This window comes from Rhodnius prolixus, unplaced genomic scaffold, assembly GCF_049639745.1.
Source record: "Rhodnius prolixus isolate KJV_2025 unplaced genomic scaffold, Rpr scaffold_10, whole genome shotgun sequence".
NCBI lineage: Eukaryota > Metazoa > Arthropoda > Insecta > Hemiptera > Reduviidae > Rhodnius > Rhodnius prolixus.
The window spans coordinates 9,221,172-9,243,310 of NW_027411615.1; the positions used below are offsets into that span (position 1 = coordinate 9,221,172).

The window sequence follows — 22,139 nt, forward strand, 5'->3', positions numbered from 1 at the left end:
AGTGGAAAAGTTACCCAGTGGTAACACTCCAAAACATCAGACTGTTAGTCGCTCTCTTCACTAGAGAGGAGATCACGAGGACACTGTCTTTTAAGACGCCTTGTACGGGTTAACAAGAAGAGTTCTAGAAGAAAGATTTTGAGCTAGAGGATTTATATAAGATCGCAGGTTGAAGTGGAGTTTTCTGCATCTTAGCGACTTGTGTGACAAAAGGAATGTTAAGATCAGTGTGTATAGTCCTGGTTGGAGACATAATATGGAGCTTTTTACAATAGTTCGAAGTATTTTAGATTGTAGGGATTGAATCCTTTGGAGATTGGAGCGTTTGGTTGAACCCCACAGTTCTATTCCATACGCCCAGATGGGTTTCAAAATAGAAGTATAAATCAGTCTTTTGTTGTCTAGAGAGAGTTTTGATCTATCGTCTAAGAGTCGACAGCGTCTGTTTAGTTCCGTTCTTTTTAGTCTAGTGTGGGTGTTCCAAGAAACATTTGAAGATTTAAGAATAAGTTTTCTGGGCTTTTTTTTTTTTCTTTTTTCGTATTGAAATTGATACATCGTTTTCTCATTTCCCGATGGAATAAAGAATCGATAAAAATTAACAATCAGTCACTACACTTAACTTAAACTTACCCCTTACCTTTTTAACCAGAGCTACATTATACTTTAGGGGGTACCCTACAAACCCACAACTTCTACAAAACCCAAAGTATAAAGTATCAACTTCTTATGACCTTCAGTTTTTGAGTTATTATGCACCATAAACACGAACACGCAGGTAATTTTCTAAAAATATTTTAGTAAACTGGATATTAGAAAATTTTAAGTTATCGCAATATTTTACTTACATAAATTAAGGAAAAGTAAATATATATATTTATGTATTATGTAAATTGTTATGTAAAGGAAAGTAAATAATTGGAATAATTAAAATTTACAAGGAAATATAAAGAAAATGTAGATAACTTGTCAGACGGATGCTCAAGTTTTATTTAATCCATAATTACCCACATAGCTTAGCTCTCTTTACAACTTCAACTTATCATTTTATAGAAATTATTCAATTTTAAATGCAACTTTTAATATTTTCTTTGACTTGTAACAGGACTTATAGACCAGTTTCTCAAGTATTTTATGTATGCTTACATAAAAAAAGAAAAAAAAAAGCAAATTTGTAAGTATAAGTGAGCATAAAAGTAGAGTTGGTAGACTTGTCTTAAGGAAAAAAAAAAAAAAAGAATAAGAAAAATTCTTAGATAAAACTGTAATAGTTGTCTCCATCAATGTTCATTATATCTGTATGCACAATTAATCATTAAAGAAATTTTTACAGCAACGATGACCAAGCAGAACAAACAAGTGCTGCAACTTCGTGCAATTTTCTACAACTTAAAACAAATTGTGTCAACAGAATATAATTTAGAGATTATATTTTTGAAATTGTTGAAGATTAGTCAAATAAAAAGACAGTTTTTTTGTCCATAATATACAGGGTGATCCATGTAAAACGCACCAATCGCTAATAACTTTTTAGGAAAGCGGAATCCCGAAAAAACTCATTAAGTAAACTATATGTTTTTTTTTGGTTTAGTTTTCAAATTTTCCACCCCCGATGCTGTATCTTTATTTTTGGCGGAGTTACGGCCAAAAACCCGATTGGGGTTTCGTAAGGACCACTGGTTTTGACAATGATAATGAAAACTTCATAAAAAACTGTGAAAAATGACGTTAACTCCGTTTTGATATCCCTAATACTAGTTGAGATATTTAAGATTAAAGTTACAATTTTATCTATTCGAGTAAGGTTTTCGATATTAATTTTCCACCGGAAATACACGTTTTGGGAGGTCCTCTGACTGCAGAAAATGTTATTGGTGACGCAAAGTAAAAAAATAATAATAACTGATGATTTTAAAAAATGTAGTGTAATGTAATGGTTGTGGGTGAATCAGGATAAATTTGTTTTATCATCAAATAAAAGCAATCATCACATCATGTTAATGTACCCAGTATGCAAGACTTCTTGACCTATGATTACAGTAAGAATATCTTGCCAGGGATGAGCGGGTATTGGTCTAGTGGTCAAGAGCGTGGCTTTGTAAATGGGAGGTCCCCAATTCGAATCCCACGTATGACTAAATTTTATTTAAAAAAGTGTTATGATGTATTAAGTATTGTGAATGACTGCACCTGCGGGATTTGAACTGGGGATCTCCCACTTATAAAACCACGCTCTTGACCACTAGACCAACATCCGCCCCTCCCTGGCAAGACATTCTTACCGCAATCATAGGTCAAGAAGTCTTGCATTCTGGGTGCATTAAAATGATGTGATGATTGTTTTTATTTGATGATAAAACAAATTTATCCTGATTCACCCACAATCATTACTTCGTGGGCTTTTTCGGAATTCCGCTTTCCTAAAACGTTATTAGCGATTGGTGCGTTTTAAATGGATCACCCTGTATAAATACAAACATTTCGACAAATATTTTCAAAGCAGATATGAATTGCTTTTTCTAATTAAATACTGAAAACAAACACTAGTTTAAATGTAACTACTTTAATGCCAATAATATTTTATTATTATTTATTTAATTGTAAGGTTATTGTTGCAAACAGTGTTCTAACGTAAAAAATAAGACTAAACCTGAACAGTGAGCTGTAAGAAGCTCCTCCGCAGAAGAAATCTAAGGGCCAGCAGCTGGATTCGAACATGAAATTTCTACGTAGTATGCCAATCATTGGGCTGAAGTCAAGACAAGAGTTATCATCAACTGCAGCTCTAATGATGCAATAGAGTTTATTTAAGTGCAGGTGGGAATGCATTATTATTTTAATGAAACCAATTAATATTGCAAATAATGAAAGTTTTTTTTACACTTTCGGTTCATCATTATGGGTTTAAATTTTAAATTGATTGGACGGAAGTTGAAAATAATTACATATATTACACACATAAGGGGGCCATTAAATGTGATTAAGAAATGCAGTTAACGACAAATTAAGTGTAGTCTGATGACAACGAAGATTCTTGAAAGTGCAATAACGAAGATAATAATGCAATAATGAAGATGTTAAATGAAGTAGATTAAAAAAAATTAAAATATATATATGTGTACTTTTTTGTTTAAGTAGAGTTTCCGTCCAATTACTCAGGGGTTGAGGAAGTAGATATCTCAAATGTATTCATATTAATGGATCAAATTGAGTCCCACGCTAAGAGCCGGGAATCGAATCCAATACCATTCACGCAAAGTAGTGTTTCTTACCTCTAACTTCCATATCTTTTATTCCCATTTCTTCATTTTATTCGGCAACTTATGCAACGAGCAAAAGACATAAGAGAAACAAAGAATGGTGCAATATGTACCTCACACATGGAGCCTGAATGACACGAACGATAACCATCCTGAGATGGAAGCTAGTTAGGTCGATAGGTTGCTTACAAATCAGTTATGGGTGTTGAGAGTTCGTCTGAGGAGGGGATTTGTATAAAGTTATCTGGTGAACTGTAACGAGAAGACGGTTGTTGAATGTCTAAATTCGAGTAGCGAGAATGGACTGTTTCAGAATAGAGAGCCAATAGCTAAGAGTGTCTGATTGGAGTCTTAGAAAAGATCATCAACCCTTGCCCATAGAATTTTAAATCGTACAGTTGCAGTGGGCTGATAGTGGAAGGTTTAAAGAGGTTTAAAATTTATCGTCCATATTATAGCTAGAAGTGCATTACTCAGTGTATTATAATTAATAAATGCATTGCGAGGTCTGAATGCAATATACAATTGAGTGTTTCAATAATTCGGAACTCTGCTGACTAGCTCTGTTTATTTCAAAACCAGCTGTGTGATTGTTATGTTGCAGAGCTACCCTTGTCTCAATCGGAACCTCACCACAAGATCAATGATGCCGATAAATTTTTCGCGGGTTTATTTCCTAAAAATGTTATTTATTCACCGATTATATATTCAACAGTTGAGACAAGGAGGTATTCAACTGTAGAGAACAGGTTACCTGAAGCGTGGGCACAAACTGCTCGTATTTCTAAGGTCTTCTGTTAACGCTTGCTGACATATTTTTTAATATGTAAATGACAATAAAACCGGTAGAATAATTATTAAATTTGATAAGAATTTTTTTTTTTTATCGTTTATCTTCAAATTTTACCAAATAATTTATGTATAAGATTGCCAAGGCCAAAATGTTTATATACAAATATTAAAAAATGCACATATTGTGACAAAGTGATTGAGACAGCTTTGATGGCTAAAAGTTGTCGATAATTTAACATGTTTTTTTAATATTTTAAACACTAATATCGTTTTTCAAACCGCTAAAATATTTTCAATACAAAATTTGACTGGTTACCCATATTCTATTACAAGCTTATTACAAAGTTGAGCTTTTACACGATTTTCCGTCCGAATTACTTGACGGTATTAATAATTACAGTTCGAAACAAAGCTAATCTTTTCGGATTAACGAATCAGTTACCAAATAACAGATTAACAGCACTCAATAAACTGCATAATGTTCAAAAAAATAAAATTTTGAAGTTTCAATCTGAAGAAGATTCACATTTTAGGAAATTTAAGGATTTAAATAAGATATTGTCGTGTTTGTGTTCAGAACTGACTTTTTCTTTTTTTTTAATTTCCTTAATATGGTAACAAAAATATTATTTAATACTTACACCAAAATTGGATCGAAAAGCTACTACTCCTAACGAGAGAAATAACACCTACCTGAAACAAAACAAAACAACAGTTCTGTAAAAGAATGCTTCGCGTTATTGTTCGCGTGCAGTTATTGTTATATTTTGTTATTTTTTTTTACTTCCTAATATGGAGCCGTTCACTGCTTCAAATCAATTAACTGCACTTTTTGAAATATCTTCAATTTAAATGTCAAAACACTTGGTTCACTCATAGCTTTTTATATTTATCATAAATTTCCCAAATAATAAATTCCACCATTAAGCGACAACAAATTTTTTGGGCCATTGTATAATAAATAATTTATTTCAGAAGCCATTTTGAGCAACTCCGTGCTCCAATGTAAATCGTAACAATAATTCATCTCAAATTCAGTAGCAGGCGCTGAATGATAACGGTAAATTTATTTGGATTTTTATAATCGGAATTACAAAAAACAATGTACATTATTTCATAGCATTTCTTCACTTTTTTGGTTTTATGGAGTTAATCGAGTTGTGCATTGAACGGCTCAATCAATGAACCAAAAGTGGGAGAAAATAAAGCAAATTTTACGTTTTCACCAGATTGTAGATGTAACTGAAAAGTTGCCGTAATAATTCAGAGATTTGTATGTTTTAGGTGCAAAGAGGCTACGTTAAATATCTGAAATATTGATAAATACGAGGGTCGTTTGAAAAGTCCGTGCAAAAATAAAAACTACTTAATTTTTTGGGGTAAACCTTTTTTATTTTTCAACATAGTCTCCTTTTAGGCTTATACACTTCGTCCAACGCTGCTCTAGTTTGTTGATCCCTTCCGAATAATAGGATTTATCCAAGTCTGAAAAATAGCCATTCGTTTCTGCAATCACCTCCTCGTTTGAATAAAATCTTTTTCCCGCCAGCCATTTCTTCATATTGGGGAAGAAATAGTAGTCCGAGGGAGCCAAGTCTGGAGAATAGGGGGGATGTGAAACGAGTTGGAACCCTATTTCCATTAATTTTGCGACCACAACTGCTGAGGTGTGAGCTGGTGCGTTGTCATGATGGAAAAGCACTTTTTTGTGGGCCAATCGTGGGCGTTTTTCTTGCAGCTCGGTTTTCAAACGGTCCAATAACGATGAATAATATGCACCTGTAATAGTTTTACCCTTTTACAGATAGTCGATGAGGATTATTCCTTGCGAATCCCAAAAGACAGTCGCCATAACCTTTCCGGCCGAAGGAACGGTCTTCGCCTTTTTTGGCGCAGATTCCCCCTTGGTAACCCATTGTTTAGATTGTTCTTTGGTCTCAGGAGTGTAGTGATGTATCCATGTTTCATCCAAAGTGACGAAACGACGCTTAAAGTACTGCGGATTCTTCTGGAACAGCTGCAAACCGTCGTTGCAACACTTCACACGATTTCGTTTTTGGTCAAACGTGAGCAATCGCGGCACCCATCTTGCGTATAGCTTTGTCATGTCCAAATGTTGATGCAAAATATTATGTACCCGTTCATTCGAGATGCCCACAGCACTAGCAATCTCACGCACCTTCACTCTTCAGTCATCCATCACCATATCATGGATTTTATCAATGATTTCTGGAGTAGTAACCTCAACAGGGCGTCCAGAACGTTCAGCGTCACTTGTGACCATAAGGCCACTCCGAAAATTTTCAAACCACTTGTAAACTGTTCTAATCGAAGGTGCAGAGTCACCATAATGTTTATCAAGCTTCTCTTTAGTCTCCTGAGGCGTTTTGCCTTTCATAAAGTAGTGTTTAATCAACACACGAAATTCTTTTTCGTCCATTTTTTGAAAATCACTCGACTTCCTCGATTCAAACGAATGCCAAACACAAAGAAATAGACCGATCTGGCTGAAACTTGGTGTGTGTTCTTCCAAGAGATGCTACTAACTAAACATAACCTCGATACGCGCCAGTGGTGCTATCTCTCTGACTTTGCACGGACTTTTCAAACGACCCTCGTACTTTATACACAATTTCATCGCTCTTGCATCAATGACATCGGGGCTCGCAATAAAATATTGTGAATTCAAATAATTTTCATCGTTGAAGTGTTATCCCAGTAAAATCATTTCCATGGAGCCTTCTGATGTTAAATAAAAATAGACAATTAATAAAAGATAAGTAAATAACAAATGTATGCTATATACATAGATATTTCTGCAGTTTTTTTTTTTTACGATAAAGGATAAAAAGATACATAATATGTAGATATAACGTGCCACATATCTACAATGTACATGTAACTGGGTGGCATTTCTAAAAATTTGAATACAAATAGCAACATTCTATGCAAATTTGAAATGTTTTGATTGTGAAGAATAAGTTGAAATTTTACATTATTAGTTCTTATTTTACACATTTATTTTGTGGATAATTTTCTAATCTGATGATTTCATCGATTGGAAAATAATGTTACTAAAATTTTGCGATGATTATACATCGAAAGTTTTGAAGAGGAAGCTACGAGATTCTCTACCCAAATTAACTAGATAACTGAACAAGCAATCATCAAATTCTGTATTCCAAATTTTGGTGACTTGAAAAAATTGCATTTCCTGCTGAGAATAATAATGAAAAAAGATATATTGTTTCCTTACTAACTCTGAGAACGATTTGCGATGATACTGAAGGAGATTATAGGTTAAGTAAGTATTTTGAACTGCGGTGTCAATTCTAAAGGGCACACAGATTCTTGGTTCTCTAACAAAAACCAAAGAAAAAGGGTCGGGTACCCTTATAAATCAGTGACAAATCTGTCATTGATGCTAGCGATGTAATTATATGTAAATAATAGTGGAAAAACAAATATTACTTATATTTAAGAAAAACTAGCTTATTTAATGCATTCACTTTACTTAATTCTGAATTGATAATGCAATTTCTCTCAGTATTGGCAAAAGTAATTCCTTGCATTAATTATCGTAACCTTATTTCGTTATTCATAATTTCAAGAAAAGGCACTTGCCAATCTAGTTCAGCCATTACAAGAATCATTCTACATGAATAAATACATAAATAATACAGTTTTGTATAAATATTTTCTTTTAAACAAATCGAACGAAAGTAAAAAATCACAACCTAGATTCATACTGCATCTCCTTTAACTTTTCAATTTACAGCGTCTGAGGAGATTGGCGACCAAAGATTTTTTTCAGTGCACTCCGGGCAAAGTTCTCTCGTTACAGACAACACTTGCATCATCAGGGAGTGAGCTAAAAGAAACTCCTAGGTAGGGAAAAAGGCTGGTAGCTGGATTCTAAACTGCAATCTTAGAGTGTGAATCTACGACGCTAACCAGAGTGCTAATTCCTAATTCATCGAGAAAGATGCAGTGCGAATAAAAGATTCAATTCATGTTCATTAATATATAGGACACATCAATAGAAAGTTGTCTGACCTCTAATTATTGTTCTCAAAAGATGAGATTTACATTAAAGTATATTCTTGAATTGAAGTTGCATATTGCACAAGTCCAGCTCTGTTTGCTTTCTTCAAAATAAGAAGAATTTACATTTGAATTTAAAAGACGATCATTCCTAAGTTCTCCACGGTTCTTTTTTATTCTGTTTATCATTAACAATCCGTCTAGAGCTCTAGCGAGGTACGGCTACCCTATCCCACCCCCCTGAAGAGCAAAAGTACGTAAAGCGAACTCCAAGTCTAATTATCAAATAAGGTTTTGTTGAAGGAGGCAACTAGCAAACATACTTTACTAATAATTTCTCATAATAATCATCAAATAAAATCCAAGGCCTAGAACCAGAAACTGAACCCAATACCACAACATATAATTGTTTCGAGGACCTCGCTTCTAACCTGCTACCGTAGCGCCTGCGCCCCTGAAGACTCCCATACCATTTAATAACAGTCTAGTTTGGGCGTAGTGGCATGAATTCGTTAGCCTGTTGTAAGAAAGTTACAAAAACAGTTCTTTCCAATTTTTTGGAAAAGTAATTAGAGCTTTTAAAAGAATCAAATTCAAATAAATCCGGTAAGCACTAAGGGATTAAGCATCGCATTAAGTGATAAGAAATTAAGTCCCTGATTGTGCATGATTGGCAGCTGCATCCGTGTAGCGAGTTTAAGTACCTGGTTGCCTGGTTATCAGCTTCTGGGTCTTTAGAAGTGGATATCCAAAAGAAAATTGTAAAGGGAAAGCGAGCTATCCAATTATTGAACTCGGTACTTTGGAGTAGATCTATCCGTATGGAGATTAAAAAAAAGGCTCTGCCAAGTTTTCTGGCGAATATAACCCTCTCCGCGGCAGAAACTTGGAGCCTAACGAAGATATTGGAAGACAGGCTACTGGCCAAATTGATATCTGGAGAAGAAGCTGTGGGGTATCCAAGATATGGCACGTGCCTAATCTGGAAATCCGAAGACATGTTGGAATACAAAACAACATTTTGAATGGTACGGCCACGTGATGCGAATGAGTGGTGAGAGATGGCTTAGGAAAATCATAGATTTCATTCCTAGCGAAAGGTGAAGGAAAGGAAGGCCTAGGAAAACTTGGATTAGGGAATGGCCTCTAGAGGTCTTCGGCAAGGGAGACTTTGAGAAGATAGGAAATCTTGGACTTTAGGCATTGGGGATATGATTCCTTAGGAATTGTCTTTAACCAAAAAATAAATAAATAAAATATAAAGTGATCTCAAACCAAGAGTTGAAACAAACCAAGGCTAGCTACGTATTTCGAATCTGATAGACTGGTACCTGGAAGTATGTGTATCACTGGCGACTGAAGCATTCAAGCAGCTGCAGAGAATAACAATGTGCAGAATAAGAAAAGGTACAAGGCAGTCACGAACGATTTCCACGTACAAGCATTCTTACTTTGCCAAGCTTATATACTCTGCTAAATACTTACTTTGCACTAGACGATCCAAGCAAGTTTAGTGCAGTAAGCAAGTGCGCGCGTTGTTAAGATTACTTTGTACGAGGTGTACGCACATCGAACAACGAGGTTTGGAAATATCCGGTTGTATACGATCGTAAAATCTAAAATTCTCTATCTGAATCTCTTCTTTAATTTGTATCAACAAAAAATAAATAAAATACAGTAGAACCTCGATTAACCGGGCTGACCTCCGGCTATACCCACCTCGGAAAACTGAAATCCCGGTTAAACCGAATACACAGTATTACACAGTAATACATTACTGTTTCGTCCCAGAGATCAACTCCTATCTTAGACGGCAATCCTTCTTTTTTATTTTTTACATACATATTTTTTTTTTAAATTTTTTCATTTTTTTTTAATTTTTTGCTGTTCAACTTCTTGAAAAATAATTTTTAAGTGTTGTTTGCTTTTTTCTTTATCAAACGACCACTCTCTGATGAGTGTACGCAATTTAAAAAGCACAACTTTGTCACTGGTTGGAATGTCCTTATCGTGAAAAAATTCAATCAATTCAGCAACTGAATTCGATGCTGCATCCAGGGATATTCCTGGGTGATCATTACATACTTACATAATGACCCTTCAAGAAAATCAGGTATAAAAGAGTTGCTGCCACGCCTACAATTATGTTACATCGGAAGACAAAAAATTTTCCTGTCGCCACCGAAAATTAACTTTTGTTTCGGCGCCGATCCAGGTGTTCTTATGATGGCTCAACATGATCCCGGTTAACCCGAATCCCGGTTAACCGAGGGCCGGTTAATCGAGGTTGTACTGTATCTACTTCAAAATTTGTTTGTACTCCGTAGATAAGTGTCTGAAAAGCGGATAATAAAATTGTATGCATTTTTTACATTCTGCACCACTCTCCGGCGGGGCTCCTGTCCACCTGCCCCTCTTCAACAGCAATCCTTTTCCTTGGTACAGATCTGGTACGCTACCTTGGGCTCTACATAGACGAACGGAACCCACACACTAGACTTAAAAGACAAGCAATGTCAAAACGTGCGAAACTGCTTTACAGACTACTTGGACGACACTCCAAAATACCCATTTAACTTAACCGTTTAACATACAACACTATCCTCAAACCTATGTGGACTTACGGACTAGAGCCGTGGGGTTCAGCCATACCTACAAACCTACGGACTGCACAGACATTTCAGTCAAAACTCCTCCGACAGATAGCTGACGCACCTTTCTACTGTGACTAACCTCACTCTTCACACCCACCTCAACATTCCCTTCATACACCAACTCGCCGAGACTAAATCCCAAAAATTCCGTACTACTCTCTCGACTAGCTCTAATCCTCTTGTACTGTCTCTCGCTTCCTCTGACATCCCTAATACTCCTCGCCGACTGAATCGCCAGTGGCCCCACGACTTCCTTACAGTCTGAAGAACTAAATCTATACTCTCTCCTACTCATATTCTCCTCCTCACCATTCCCCTCTCTCATCTAGAGAGTGCTACCGCTGGGTAGCTTCTCTCCTCCTGCTCTTCCCGCTCCAGTTCATCTCATTCACCTCCTATTTACTTATTGTATATATTTATACAAATTGTAAATTACAAAATAAATAAATAAATTAAAAAAAAAATCAGCACCAATAATGCTTTAGTATTCAGAAGTAATTAATTATTTATCTATCAATGAGACATTGATATCTTTCCGCATTTGTTGACAAGTTTCTTTAATAAATTACTTTTAAATTTTAGCGCATATTAAAAAAAAAAGAAAATTAAATAATAGTTCATCCATCGACTAACTGTCCACTTAAAATGGACATTTCAAACTGAGACTACATTTATATAACTACAATTTCTTACCTTGATTCATAGCTTCGTTAATTTCTTGTAAACAATTACTACTAAGTCCTGAGGTGAGTTAATTGCTCATATTATGAAGTGTGTTGTGGTTGAATTACAAGCAATATTTTATGGAACGAACCATTAATTAACCAAACTACTCACTGTGAGTAGAAATAAATAGATTAAGGGTAAACAAGGAAATTAGTTTTAAGAAGCGACATATTTATTTACTAAGTGCAGGCCATTGCTAATCCAGTACATCAAAAGTGGTTACTTATTTCCCCAGATGAAGGCCAACCAGTCACAGGCGGCCTGCTCTGTGCGGGTAATATATTAATTAAAAAAATTACAATATACACTAGTTAACTAGGTAATACATAATGAGCTTTTTAAAAGCAAGATGGCGCTAGTTAGAACCAATGAGAATTGGCCACTCCCAGAGGTTTGCCACTGTCACACACAGGGGTAATTATGCACACCCACTAGATATGTTGAACACGCGCCGTTTATTATTAATATTATTCTGCAGGAAAATAAAGCATAACGTCGAGAGAGAGGGTAGTGAAAAGTGTGGTGCAGTTAATGCGCAACTACTGTAACTACAGGAAGAAGGGAAATGAGTACGTGGCCGCCGGCCGGGTTTCCGGCAATGGAAAAGGCTACTACTACTGCAAAACAATATAAATCGAACAGTGTGGAATCTAAAAGGCTGTGGAACAGTGATCCATTAACTAGCGAAAGGTTTGAACACATATGCACACACAGATATATGTATATACGGACGGACAGAGACCGGCACTAAAGTATCTGTAGGAGAGAACTGGGCCCCAAACGGTTGTTTAGGACCACATTCTCCTAACAGGTTCACCGCATCTTCACTACTGATCTTAGTTAGGTCTCAACGCCACCTCGTCAAATACATGCAGGGAGAAAAGACTATATATATAAACAAAAAACAAAAATACCAACAAAAGAGAATATTGATGGACAGATTAAAATAAGAGGGGCAAAAAAGGTTCCCCTAAAACAGAAGAGTAGTTCCAGCTCATTAATGTAAATACCCTGGAGCGTTCCAATTAGTTTTATTATATTATTATATTTATTTAAAAATTTTCTATTCCTTCTTTTTCCTTACATGCCTAAGATTTTAATTATAGTAACTTTAATATTTTTACATGCATGTTCAAACAAGGTCCTACCTTACCGCCTCTCCACCTTGGAATAATCTAGGTATTTTTAGATACTTCACTAATTGAAGACCTCCCTCATTATCTCTGAAAACAGTAGGGACAAACCAGATACCAACAAAGGACTCTCGCATCTTGTGCAGAGCTCTCTAGTAAATATATTTAGAATAATGGGATCATTATCTCATTAAAACTCAGTTAAGCAAATTTTATATTAAGCTGAAGGGAGTACAAACTCCTTAGTCCTTAGAGATCTAGAGAATATCTACAAATCTAGATTTGGAGTAGATCAAAACTAAGTAATGCAGGTAAGGAATTCAGCTAAGTGGTAATTCTAACTAACTCCCATTCTAGGAGCCCTCTTACAACTCACTCTCCGATAAAGTCCATGGAATTTATAAATCCTGAAACATGAACCCCAGATTAACAACATCTTCTGGGATCTTAATTCCCAGCTTAGCCTTAGAAACAACACAATATAGTCATGTATAAGACAAAACGTTCTTGGCCAAGGAACAACACATTATACTTTTCAAGATTCAGGATAACAATAAAAGTTTTTGCTTAAGGCGTTCTACTTTATAAATTTCAGTAATTGTGTAGATGTCATAAAATATTTCAAAGGAATTTCAGAATTATGCAGGCTTGGTTAGTTAACAATCTTTCTCGGAATTCGTAATTAAAGAGAAACTGGATTCGATGGGAATTCAAAAGCTTCATCGAATCCCAAAGTACGATAGCGTTGATTCCCGTAATATATAATTAGATTTTATTTATATTAACTCAGTAGTTTATAATGTAGTGATAATCTTTATCATCTTTTAAGGAGCAGTGACAGTGAATCTGTACACTTAGGAAAAATGTTAATAGGATCATAAGTAACTAAAAGTTCAAGAAATCTTTTTCAAAAAAACTACTTTTCAGTTTAAATAAACATAACATTTTAGAATAATAGCCAAACATTTGAGAAGAAAAAGGAGACAGGATCTATAAGGAAATAAAGTGAGGATGCAGAAGAAATTAACAGCAGGAGGATGAAGCCGTCCATGAATGATGAAAGCTGTCCAATGTGGCAGTAATGACCAAGCTAGGGTCTCCTGGAAGATGGTGGCTTTAAGATAAGCTGGTTTTAGTTGGGATGAATACCTCTGTCCAAAACCGTTTTTAACAGCATAAAAGTTTTTATTTTTTACTTTTAGGAAGTTAACTGTAATTTCTAAAGACAAAAACTGCAGACTTTCCATTTGGAAAAAAAGAATCACAGAAATCTTGTCTTTAATATAAAACAGTTTTTATTATAGAGCAGGATTTTATTTATCGTTATTGTACATTTAAATTTTAGGAAATCTATTCGAAATGTACCAAAACAAACTGAAAAGTCCAAACTTTAGAATTTTTCACATTATCTTACTCATTATCTTAGCTAACATTTTCTTGTTTTGGCACTTAGTTACATGATTTTTACTTTAGCAATTCTGTAGTATCTCTACAAAAGTTCGAGACAATGATTGTATAAACCTGAATTTTTGGATTCTGTTCAAGTATCCGCCCCATAGACTCAGCGCCACTGATCAACCATTATTGAATTTTGAGAAAGATCAAAACAGATAATGCAAAAACACATTTACGATTCCCCTTTATTTTAGGTCCAGACTTACATCATTCTAGTTTAGAAATAACTTCTTTTTTGTATCTGAGTTTACACCAATTAGTGAATCCAGTTGCCCAAAATAAAGTCCCTTATATTCCACATGTTGAGGTCTAATCATCATCTTCTTCACGATTTCATCCATCTACTGTTCTTAGTCTCCAACGCTGTCTTATCTCCTTCAGCTGGTAGACATTTTTCTGGGCCATCTCTCGTCACGACGTGGTCATACATTACTTACTAGTGTCTCAATGTAATACTGGTAGTTATTTTTTCTTTACAGACGACGTAGAATGAATCTTTTTTACACTAAATATGTACAAAAAAAATAAATATTCGAATATTTATAACAATAAAATAACAAAACATTTTAACCTTCATAACAAGTGAGGATAACAAGAAAGGTTAAGGTGTTGGATAAGAAGGCAGGGAAAAAGAAAGGAAAAACCTGCAGCTAGCGTTGAAAGTTAGAGAAGGATGTGTTTGAGTCTTTTGTGCCTGTAGGGTATAGAAGGAACTGTAGGAGCTATGTCGCGGCAGAGTGGATTAGGATGACAGTCTAGGATGGAAAGGAGTTTCAGCAGACGATATTGGATATAGGAGTGTACCAGGGAATAATGGATGCAGTCTCGTGGAGTGAGTCAATTCTAGTGCGTCGTGGAGAGTCAGAGAAATTTGTTCTGATTTCTCTTGAGTTTCTTGATGTTGCTACAACAAGTCAGGACTCCAGGTGGACAGCAACATCGGCCTAATGACCAAAGGAGGAGTTTGTTGGTCACAATCATTTTGGAATCACGTGAGAGTAGAGGAAATAATAGTCTTGTAGTCCAGTTTGCCTGCGTCTACTTTGTCCTGAACGTGGAGTAGTGAAGGTCAGTTTGTTGTCCAAAGTTAGGCCTAGGTACTTATCGTGGGTAGACTACGAGATCAGAGAATTATCATGTCTAATTTTCCGATTTAAAGAGGGACTGCTTTTGGTAAAGAGTGCAGACGTCGTTGTATTATTTCCTCCTTCAATGAATTTCAATGTTGTGCCTTTAGAGATCCATTTCCTTTGCCAAAAGAGTGCTCGCTTACCCAGTAGTAACTGCCCCCAACATTCCGAACCATACATGAAAGGTTTTTTACAATCTTTTCTTAAACTCCAAGCGAACTGGACTGGACCACAAAATAGAAATCAAAGCCCTCGCCAAGTTCCAGTCGGTTTTGCGTTTCCAGGTCTCTAGTTCCCAATTAATTGGATGAAAAGTCTGAGATATTTAAAATGATTGGCCAAATACCAAATATTGTGTCTTCTGTTTGCTGTGTTTCAGACCCCAATTGGGATATTCTCAATGGATTTTTTTTTTGCGTTTTCTATAGCGATACAAAGCGATGGTCAAAAAGATAATTAGTACAAAACGAGTGTTAGGCCTATCAATTTGGTTTGAAACATTCCCTGAGAATATTGTGATCCCAGGGGAGCTGTATATATTTTAATACACTGAATTTGCCTAACCTTGAAGTCATCTCACAACTACGACCATTCTAAGTTTTTTTAAAAAAATGTATTTCCTAAAGAGAATGTATGTTCTCATCAGAGTTTGTGTGGTTTAAGAAACAATGTTGTTAGTAGCAACATTCCAGGAGGTCTTGGACTGGTTTATATCAGTGAAACCAAATGATTCTTATAAATTTTAGGACGTCCAAGTTCCAGAAGCCTGTATAAATGATAATTTCATTCGCTGCATGGCGGGACCTTTCAATCCCTTATTTATTTGCAACACGTTCTTTAACGTTTTTTCCAACTTTAAATTATTTAATATACATGCAAGTCAACTCAGACTAGCGCGTAAGATTTCTCCAAAGTATCAAGAGTGAGAAAGCGAGATTAAAAAAAATAAGTAGCAGTTTGAAGAAACATCTTTGGAAAATTTTATCAGAAACTCGAAGTTGAAATAGCTGGACCAAAATTTGCATCAGAAGACCAAGGGAAATGGACATAAGCTTGACTTCAAATCTAGATTTAAAAACCGCAGACTTTATGAAGTCTAAGAATTGTTTTTTCTAAAAATATTTCGTGTGTGTTTGGTCTGTAAAGTATTAGTAAGTAATACTGTTTATAAGAAGACAAAAATTACAGTCCAAAAATTGGGCTTACATCTTATTATATCAGAAACGTTTCGAACGCGTGTGAATTCATCCTTAGTCTGTTATAAAGAAAATAATGTATTGAGGGAAATATCCTTTAAAAAATAGATAAAATTCAATCATAATAAGATGTCGTTAGCAGATCATTTTTTTTTATGAAAATGGATTTTTTTTTTTTTTTTGGCAAGTTATAATTATTTAAACAAGAAAAGAACATTTTTACAATTTATAATAATTTATTAGGAACAAGTTATAATGATTTATACAACAAAGAACATTTTTACTATTTATAAAAAGATGTTAAATTTTCAATTTTGAAAACTTCACTCTTCGAAATTGTTTGCAACCACATGAAATTTCAAATGTTGGAACGTAAAGTGACGACGATCTGGGCGTAAGATGGACTTGTAACGACTAAAATCCTTTGAAATGAAGATTTTTAAGTTTGTGGAAAGGGATATCTGCTCTAACCAAAGCCCGACACAGATCTGTACTCAGAGTAGACTTACTTGATGATGGAGATGTAAGGAAGGCTTGATAGGACGTCCTCTCTTTCTTTCTGTTTTTATTCTCTATGTGCGATCCGGTGGCAATATGTTGGGTGACTTGGGAACGTTGAGAGCAAGAAACGCGCTTGTCACAAACTGTGCAGTACAAAATGTCTCCATCACTTCGAAAAAGTTCTGCTGGAAACTCGCGAAGATATTTAGCAACCAGTTGTTTGTTTGAGGCCGATGTTCGTGGCATTTCACCCAAAAAAGAATACACTAAGTGACCGAACGAAATGAATTGGACACTTCAACGAACGAGCTGAAAGAACAGACAACGTCAGACAACTTCAAAGAACTAACAAGTGCCCGTCACTGTTTAGCAGCATTCTGTGTAAATTACAATAACCATTGTACCCACTGTGATTCACAGCCCTACAGTGTGTGGTTCACAGTTCCTGTCAACCACCTCCCAATTATGAAAATATGCCCAAAATGAAAAATATGTACATATTTTGATTAAATATGTAGAAATATTTATTTATTTTAATCAAATATGTATAAATATGCGATAACATCCAAATATGTGGAAATATGTGAAATAAAAGTAGACTCAAACGGCTTAAAAAGTGTCAGTATGAATACTTCTAGTTGAAAAACGTCTGTAAATTGCCTAGAAAAAAATATGTAAATACATACGAATCCGTTCCCTAGTTATGATTATTCGTTTGCCAGAACCATTTCTCATTCATAAAAATAACTAAATATAACTAGCCAATCTTTCAATTAACACATACTCCCAGATCTCATTTGTAAAATTCGCTTTTGTTTAATTTCTAAGATAATATTTGATAACTTGAAATACAAAGTCTGAACGAATACAACGCTTTTTTCGCATGTGATTTAGGAGAAAGTTGAAAGAAAAGTGCCTGAAGGAACAAGGCCTCTCGAAATGGGTTCATCTCAAGAGGATCGGTAGACTGTTTTCGAATTTGTGACAGCGGAATCTCAACAACTAAGAATAACTTCTTGCAAATTCAATGAGCAATTGGACATTCTGTTAAATACACTGTTTGTGTTAATAAATAACAAAAATGAAAGGTCGAAATGTGACACCATAAAGACTTGGCGGATCATGGACGAAAGCTGATAAACCTGGTATCCTGGAAACCAAAAAAAACATGAAAACTGCGCAAAGCACTTCAAGCTGCTGTAAGTTGGCTTTATCCTTTAGACATTCAGGGCGGAGTTTTTCATTAATATTCTAAAGTTTTCATTGGCTAGCTCTGGCACTTTATCAAGCCATATAATTTAGCCGGTGATTGATTGAACTTTTATTACATTTTAGGTTTTTTTTTAGACTAATACTTTAGCTTTAATGTTAGGGTAAATGTATTTAAAATCTAATTGGTTACAATAAAATTGAAAAATATTTTTAAACAACTGTTTATAATGTTTTAAAGTAGAATGAAGAACCTGGTTTATTTCTTAAGTCCTTTACGTAAACTTTGAAATAAATGCGTTGATTTCATTTCTCTTTCCTCAAACTTATTCCCTATTAAAAAATAATAATTTAAATATATATTAAATTTTATTAAAAAACATCAACTCTACAGATAATACACTCAGAATACGAGCGGGTTTTGATAACACATTTTACTAAACGTTACACCAACTACATTCTGAAGCTGTGTTTTCACTTAAACAGGAAAATAATGGAACCATTTTGGGTTTAAATTAGATGTTTTAGTAGAGCCAAGAAATGTTGTTAACTTATTTAATGTGAAACCTTACAAATCTCTAACTTTTTAAAAGCCTTTAAGTATTTCTAAATCTCTAAGATTTTTACACTTTATAGAAGTTTAGATTACAACTTACTGTTCGAATTAGAGACCCGATAGTGACTGCGGTTCTAAGTTAGCCTCTGGTTTTGTTTCATCAAGTCTATGAACAGTTCCTTTTATAAGTCCGTTAAAGGTTTTTAATATTCTGATCTATACATTATTCTATACAATTAATAAGGGACTATGTGAGCTGCATTTTCTTAAACGTGACTTAAATTATAATTAACAAAATTGAATTTCTTAACACAACGAAAGAGTAAAGCAATCAATATCTTTTTTCTTTTAAACTGAAATTTGTTTTCATTTTTTAATATAAAGCATGCCACCATCTATTGTCGAGAGCCTTTTCAGAGCTCTATCAGCCTTTGGACAGTGTTCACTCGTCACATATCGCACTGTCCATCTGTAAAAGAAGCTCCTAGGAAAAGAGAAAACTAAGGGCCTTAATTTGAAAGGTGATGTGAGCAATGTTTTTGGGTTTAGCGAAGGTACAGACCCATCTCAAGACCATACATTCATTCTACACTTGACTACATACTATGAGAAACATGACAAAAGTCACCGTATAGTTTCGTGAATTTGGTTGTATTAAGTCTTTAAGTCATTCCCTCAACAATCTAGATATAATAAAGGATAGTCTCAAAAGTTTAATATTATTTTCTTTATCATTATGGAAATGACAAGCCAATCACAAGTTATGAAAATTGCACTTTTCCTCAATTAAAATTTTCTCCGTGCTAAGAAATATGAAAGCCTACACTAGACCAAAAGGAAGTATGACGTGATGAAAGTGAAGACTCCATTACTTTCTCAATCAGCTGAATTAATGATCCAAATGTTATAATGTAAGGAAAATAATAGCAGTTGAAATGATAAATGAAAACGTATTTGGAGCAGTACAGCTTTAAAGTTTATCCAAGTCACTGAGCTCGTTTCATATTAGCTCCACTCAGATTAATTGCACCTTTTATACACTGATGTAGAGAAGTTTAATGAAGCCAGATCCACATTAATGTAATGATTAAAAGGAGAACGAGATACTTGCATTGCTTTAAAAAAAAAGCACAAAGTGGAGTTGCATAAAAGATGGAGTTGCTAAGATTGCAACTACTCCCCTATCAATCAACGAGAACATTTTTACTGATACAGCTAAAAACTTATTTGTAAGGAACTTTGCTCTACTAAATGCATAAAACAATGCTAACAACTAAAATTTACATAACAACAAGCACAAATAGTTGGGCTTGTCAAAAACTAATGAATATTAATTCATTTAAGTTCCATAAATATGATAATTTAAGATGCTAAACGAATCAAAATCAGACATATTCGATTACCATAGTCGAAAGTTTTCTGTTATAATCAACCTTTGTCAAAGAATTAACTGTATCCTATAGGTTAATCATACTTCGCTCTAAACCACAGACTATGGTCTGAGAATTCTCTCGCATCACACATTTCTTTACAGTACTTTGTCTGCCTTGATAGACGCCATTTGGTTTTAAACATCACGGTCGAGGTCGATGAACAGAACATTTTATTCATACATTTATTTACAAACTGAAGAAATTTGGGTAAATTTTCTTATTTCTTGTCGCAGCACTTATTTTTAAAAACATTTCTTCCAGGTTATCTTCTTCAAAAACAACCAATCATTTCTCTCCAGTACAAAATATATTAATGGCTAAAAGTCTTCCAGTTCTTAATTTATTATTTTAAAAAATAACATTAAACAATATTTGGTAATCAAACAATCTGCCACTCACCTTTGTGCATAGCTTGGTTATTTTGACTATCTGGATTCATCTTAGCCTGTAACAGACAACCAATGGTTCAAATTTATATTAAATACACAAATAGGACAAAATGTATTTGATATTTATTTACATATACACGTAAGATTGTGGGACAGCTTATTTGGAACTTTACACAACTGCTACTGATAAATTATACACACGAAAAACCAAAGATGTTTGTATTTATAATTTTGTTCATCTTTTTTCAAGTGACTGATTCTTTAATACGAAAAGAGTTTTTATAGTTTCTCTAAAAATTTTCTTTGATTTCAACAGTGATGTTGAAGTAACTAGTTAAGCACAAGAAACAAACCAAAGGCAGGTTGCTTTAATAGCAAAACTTTGATCAAATTGATAGTCGTAAAAAATGATTCATCTTCTATTGGTTGAAATGAAATTGAAATTTTATGAAATCATAACTTTATTCAGAGACGTAGATTCTTAATAATAAAAAACATGTACAAAAACAATGGCTGACAAAATATTAGGCGAATAAAATTAAATAAAAGTAACAAAATTTAAATGTGTTACGTATTAACGAAATATAATATGAATGAATACAAGCGAAGAAAACTTTAGTAAATGACAAGCTGGGGTTGGAAGAGGTAATATATGAATGAGAAAGAGAGAGAGGACGAGTTTTAAAACAGAGAGTGAAGGAGTAGGATGAATGTGTGCCGGTGAAGAGTTCTGAAAGAGAAGTAGCAGGGAGATGAAGGATTCATCACAGGCTGCTGCCCTATGGAGAAGAATATAAAGGATAGAAGAACGGGACAGTATGTGGAGTATGCACTGAGAATTTAAGTTGCAAAATTTGAAGGATTTAGGAAATTCATTGGGATTTAGTATCTAAGAATAATGAAGGCATCTAAGGCTGGAAACATAGTGGAGCGGCGAGCAAAGCGGCGATGATAGCTGCTTCAGATCAAAGAGAGCGACGAGCAGCGAGCAAAGATTCGCATGCACATAGTGACAAGCGTAGTCGCATTCTCCTTTTGACAAAACAAGATGGAGGAACTATTTTTATATGAAAATTCTTCGTTGAAACTTTGGTATTTGCAGCAGCTTAGTAGTAGGAGCTGCAGTGTACATGACATAAATAAGTCTAGAAATGAACTTAGTGAATTTCATCACTTGTACCATCAACTTCGGAAGCATCCTGGCAAGTTTCATGCGTATTTTCGAATCAACATTTGATTACATACTAGCCCAGTGTAACCCCATTAATCAAAATCAAATTTTATTGTTTTTGAATAATACAACTCACAACAAAAGTTAGGCACAATATAGAAAAATTAACTAAATACAAATCTGTGTAACCCCATTAATCCTAGCAGTTACTTTAAGGTTAGAAAATAATAAATAAAAACAAAATAGAAATATATGCAGATAAAAAGAAATTAGTCAATTAAAAAAAAAAATTTTTATTAAATCACTTTATTATTACTAATAATTATTAAATCAGTTGTAAATTAATGTTGTTCATCTGAAAAACTGGAGTAGTACGACGCTACAGAAGAAGGATTGGAGAACTCGTTCTGATCAGAAGTAGTAGGACGTGAAAATTTAATTTAATTTTGCCTAGTATTTAGATGAAAGTTAGCATTAAGGGATTGAGAAC

The 22,139-nt window shown here is 34.4% G+C and overlaps 1 protein-coding gene across 6 annotated transcripts in view; it reads right to left on the minus strand.

The window, feature by feature from the left end:
* LOC141456711 (zinc finger protein rotund-like) overlaps positions 1-22,139 on the minus strand; it is a 601,670-nt gene that overhangs the window by 243,932 nt on the left and 335,599 nt on the right. For all 6 annotated transcript variants that reach the window (XM_074132931.1, XM_074132932.1, XM_074132933.1 and 3 more), the window contains exon 4: positions 20,489-20,534. In XM_074132931.1, coding sequence (XP_073989032.1) covers positions 20,489-20,534 — 46 coding nt within the window. The remainder of the gene's footprint in view (positions 1-20,488; positions 20,535-22,139) is intronic.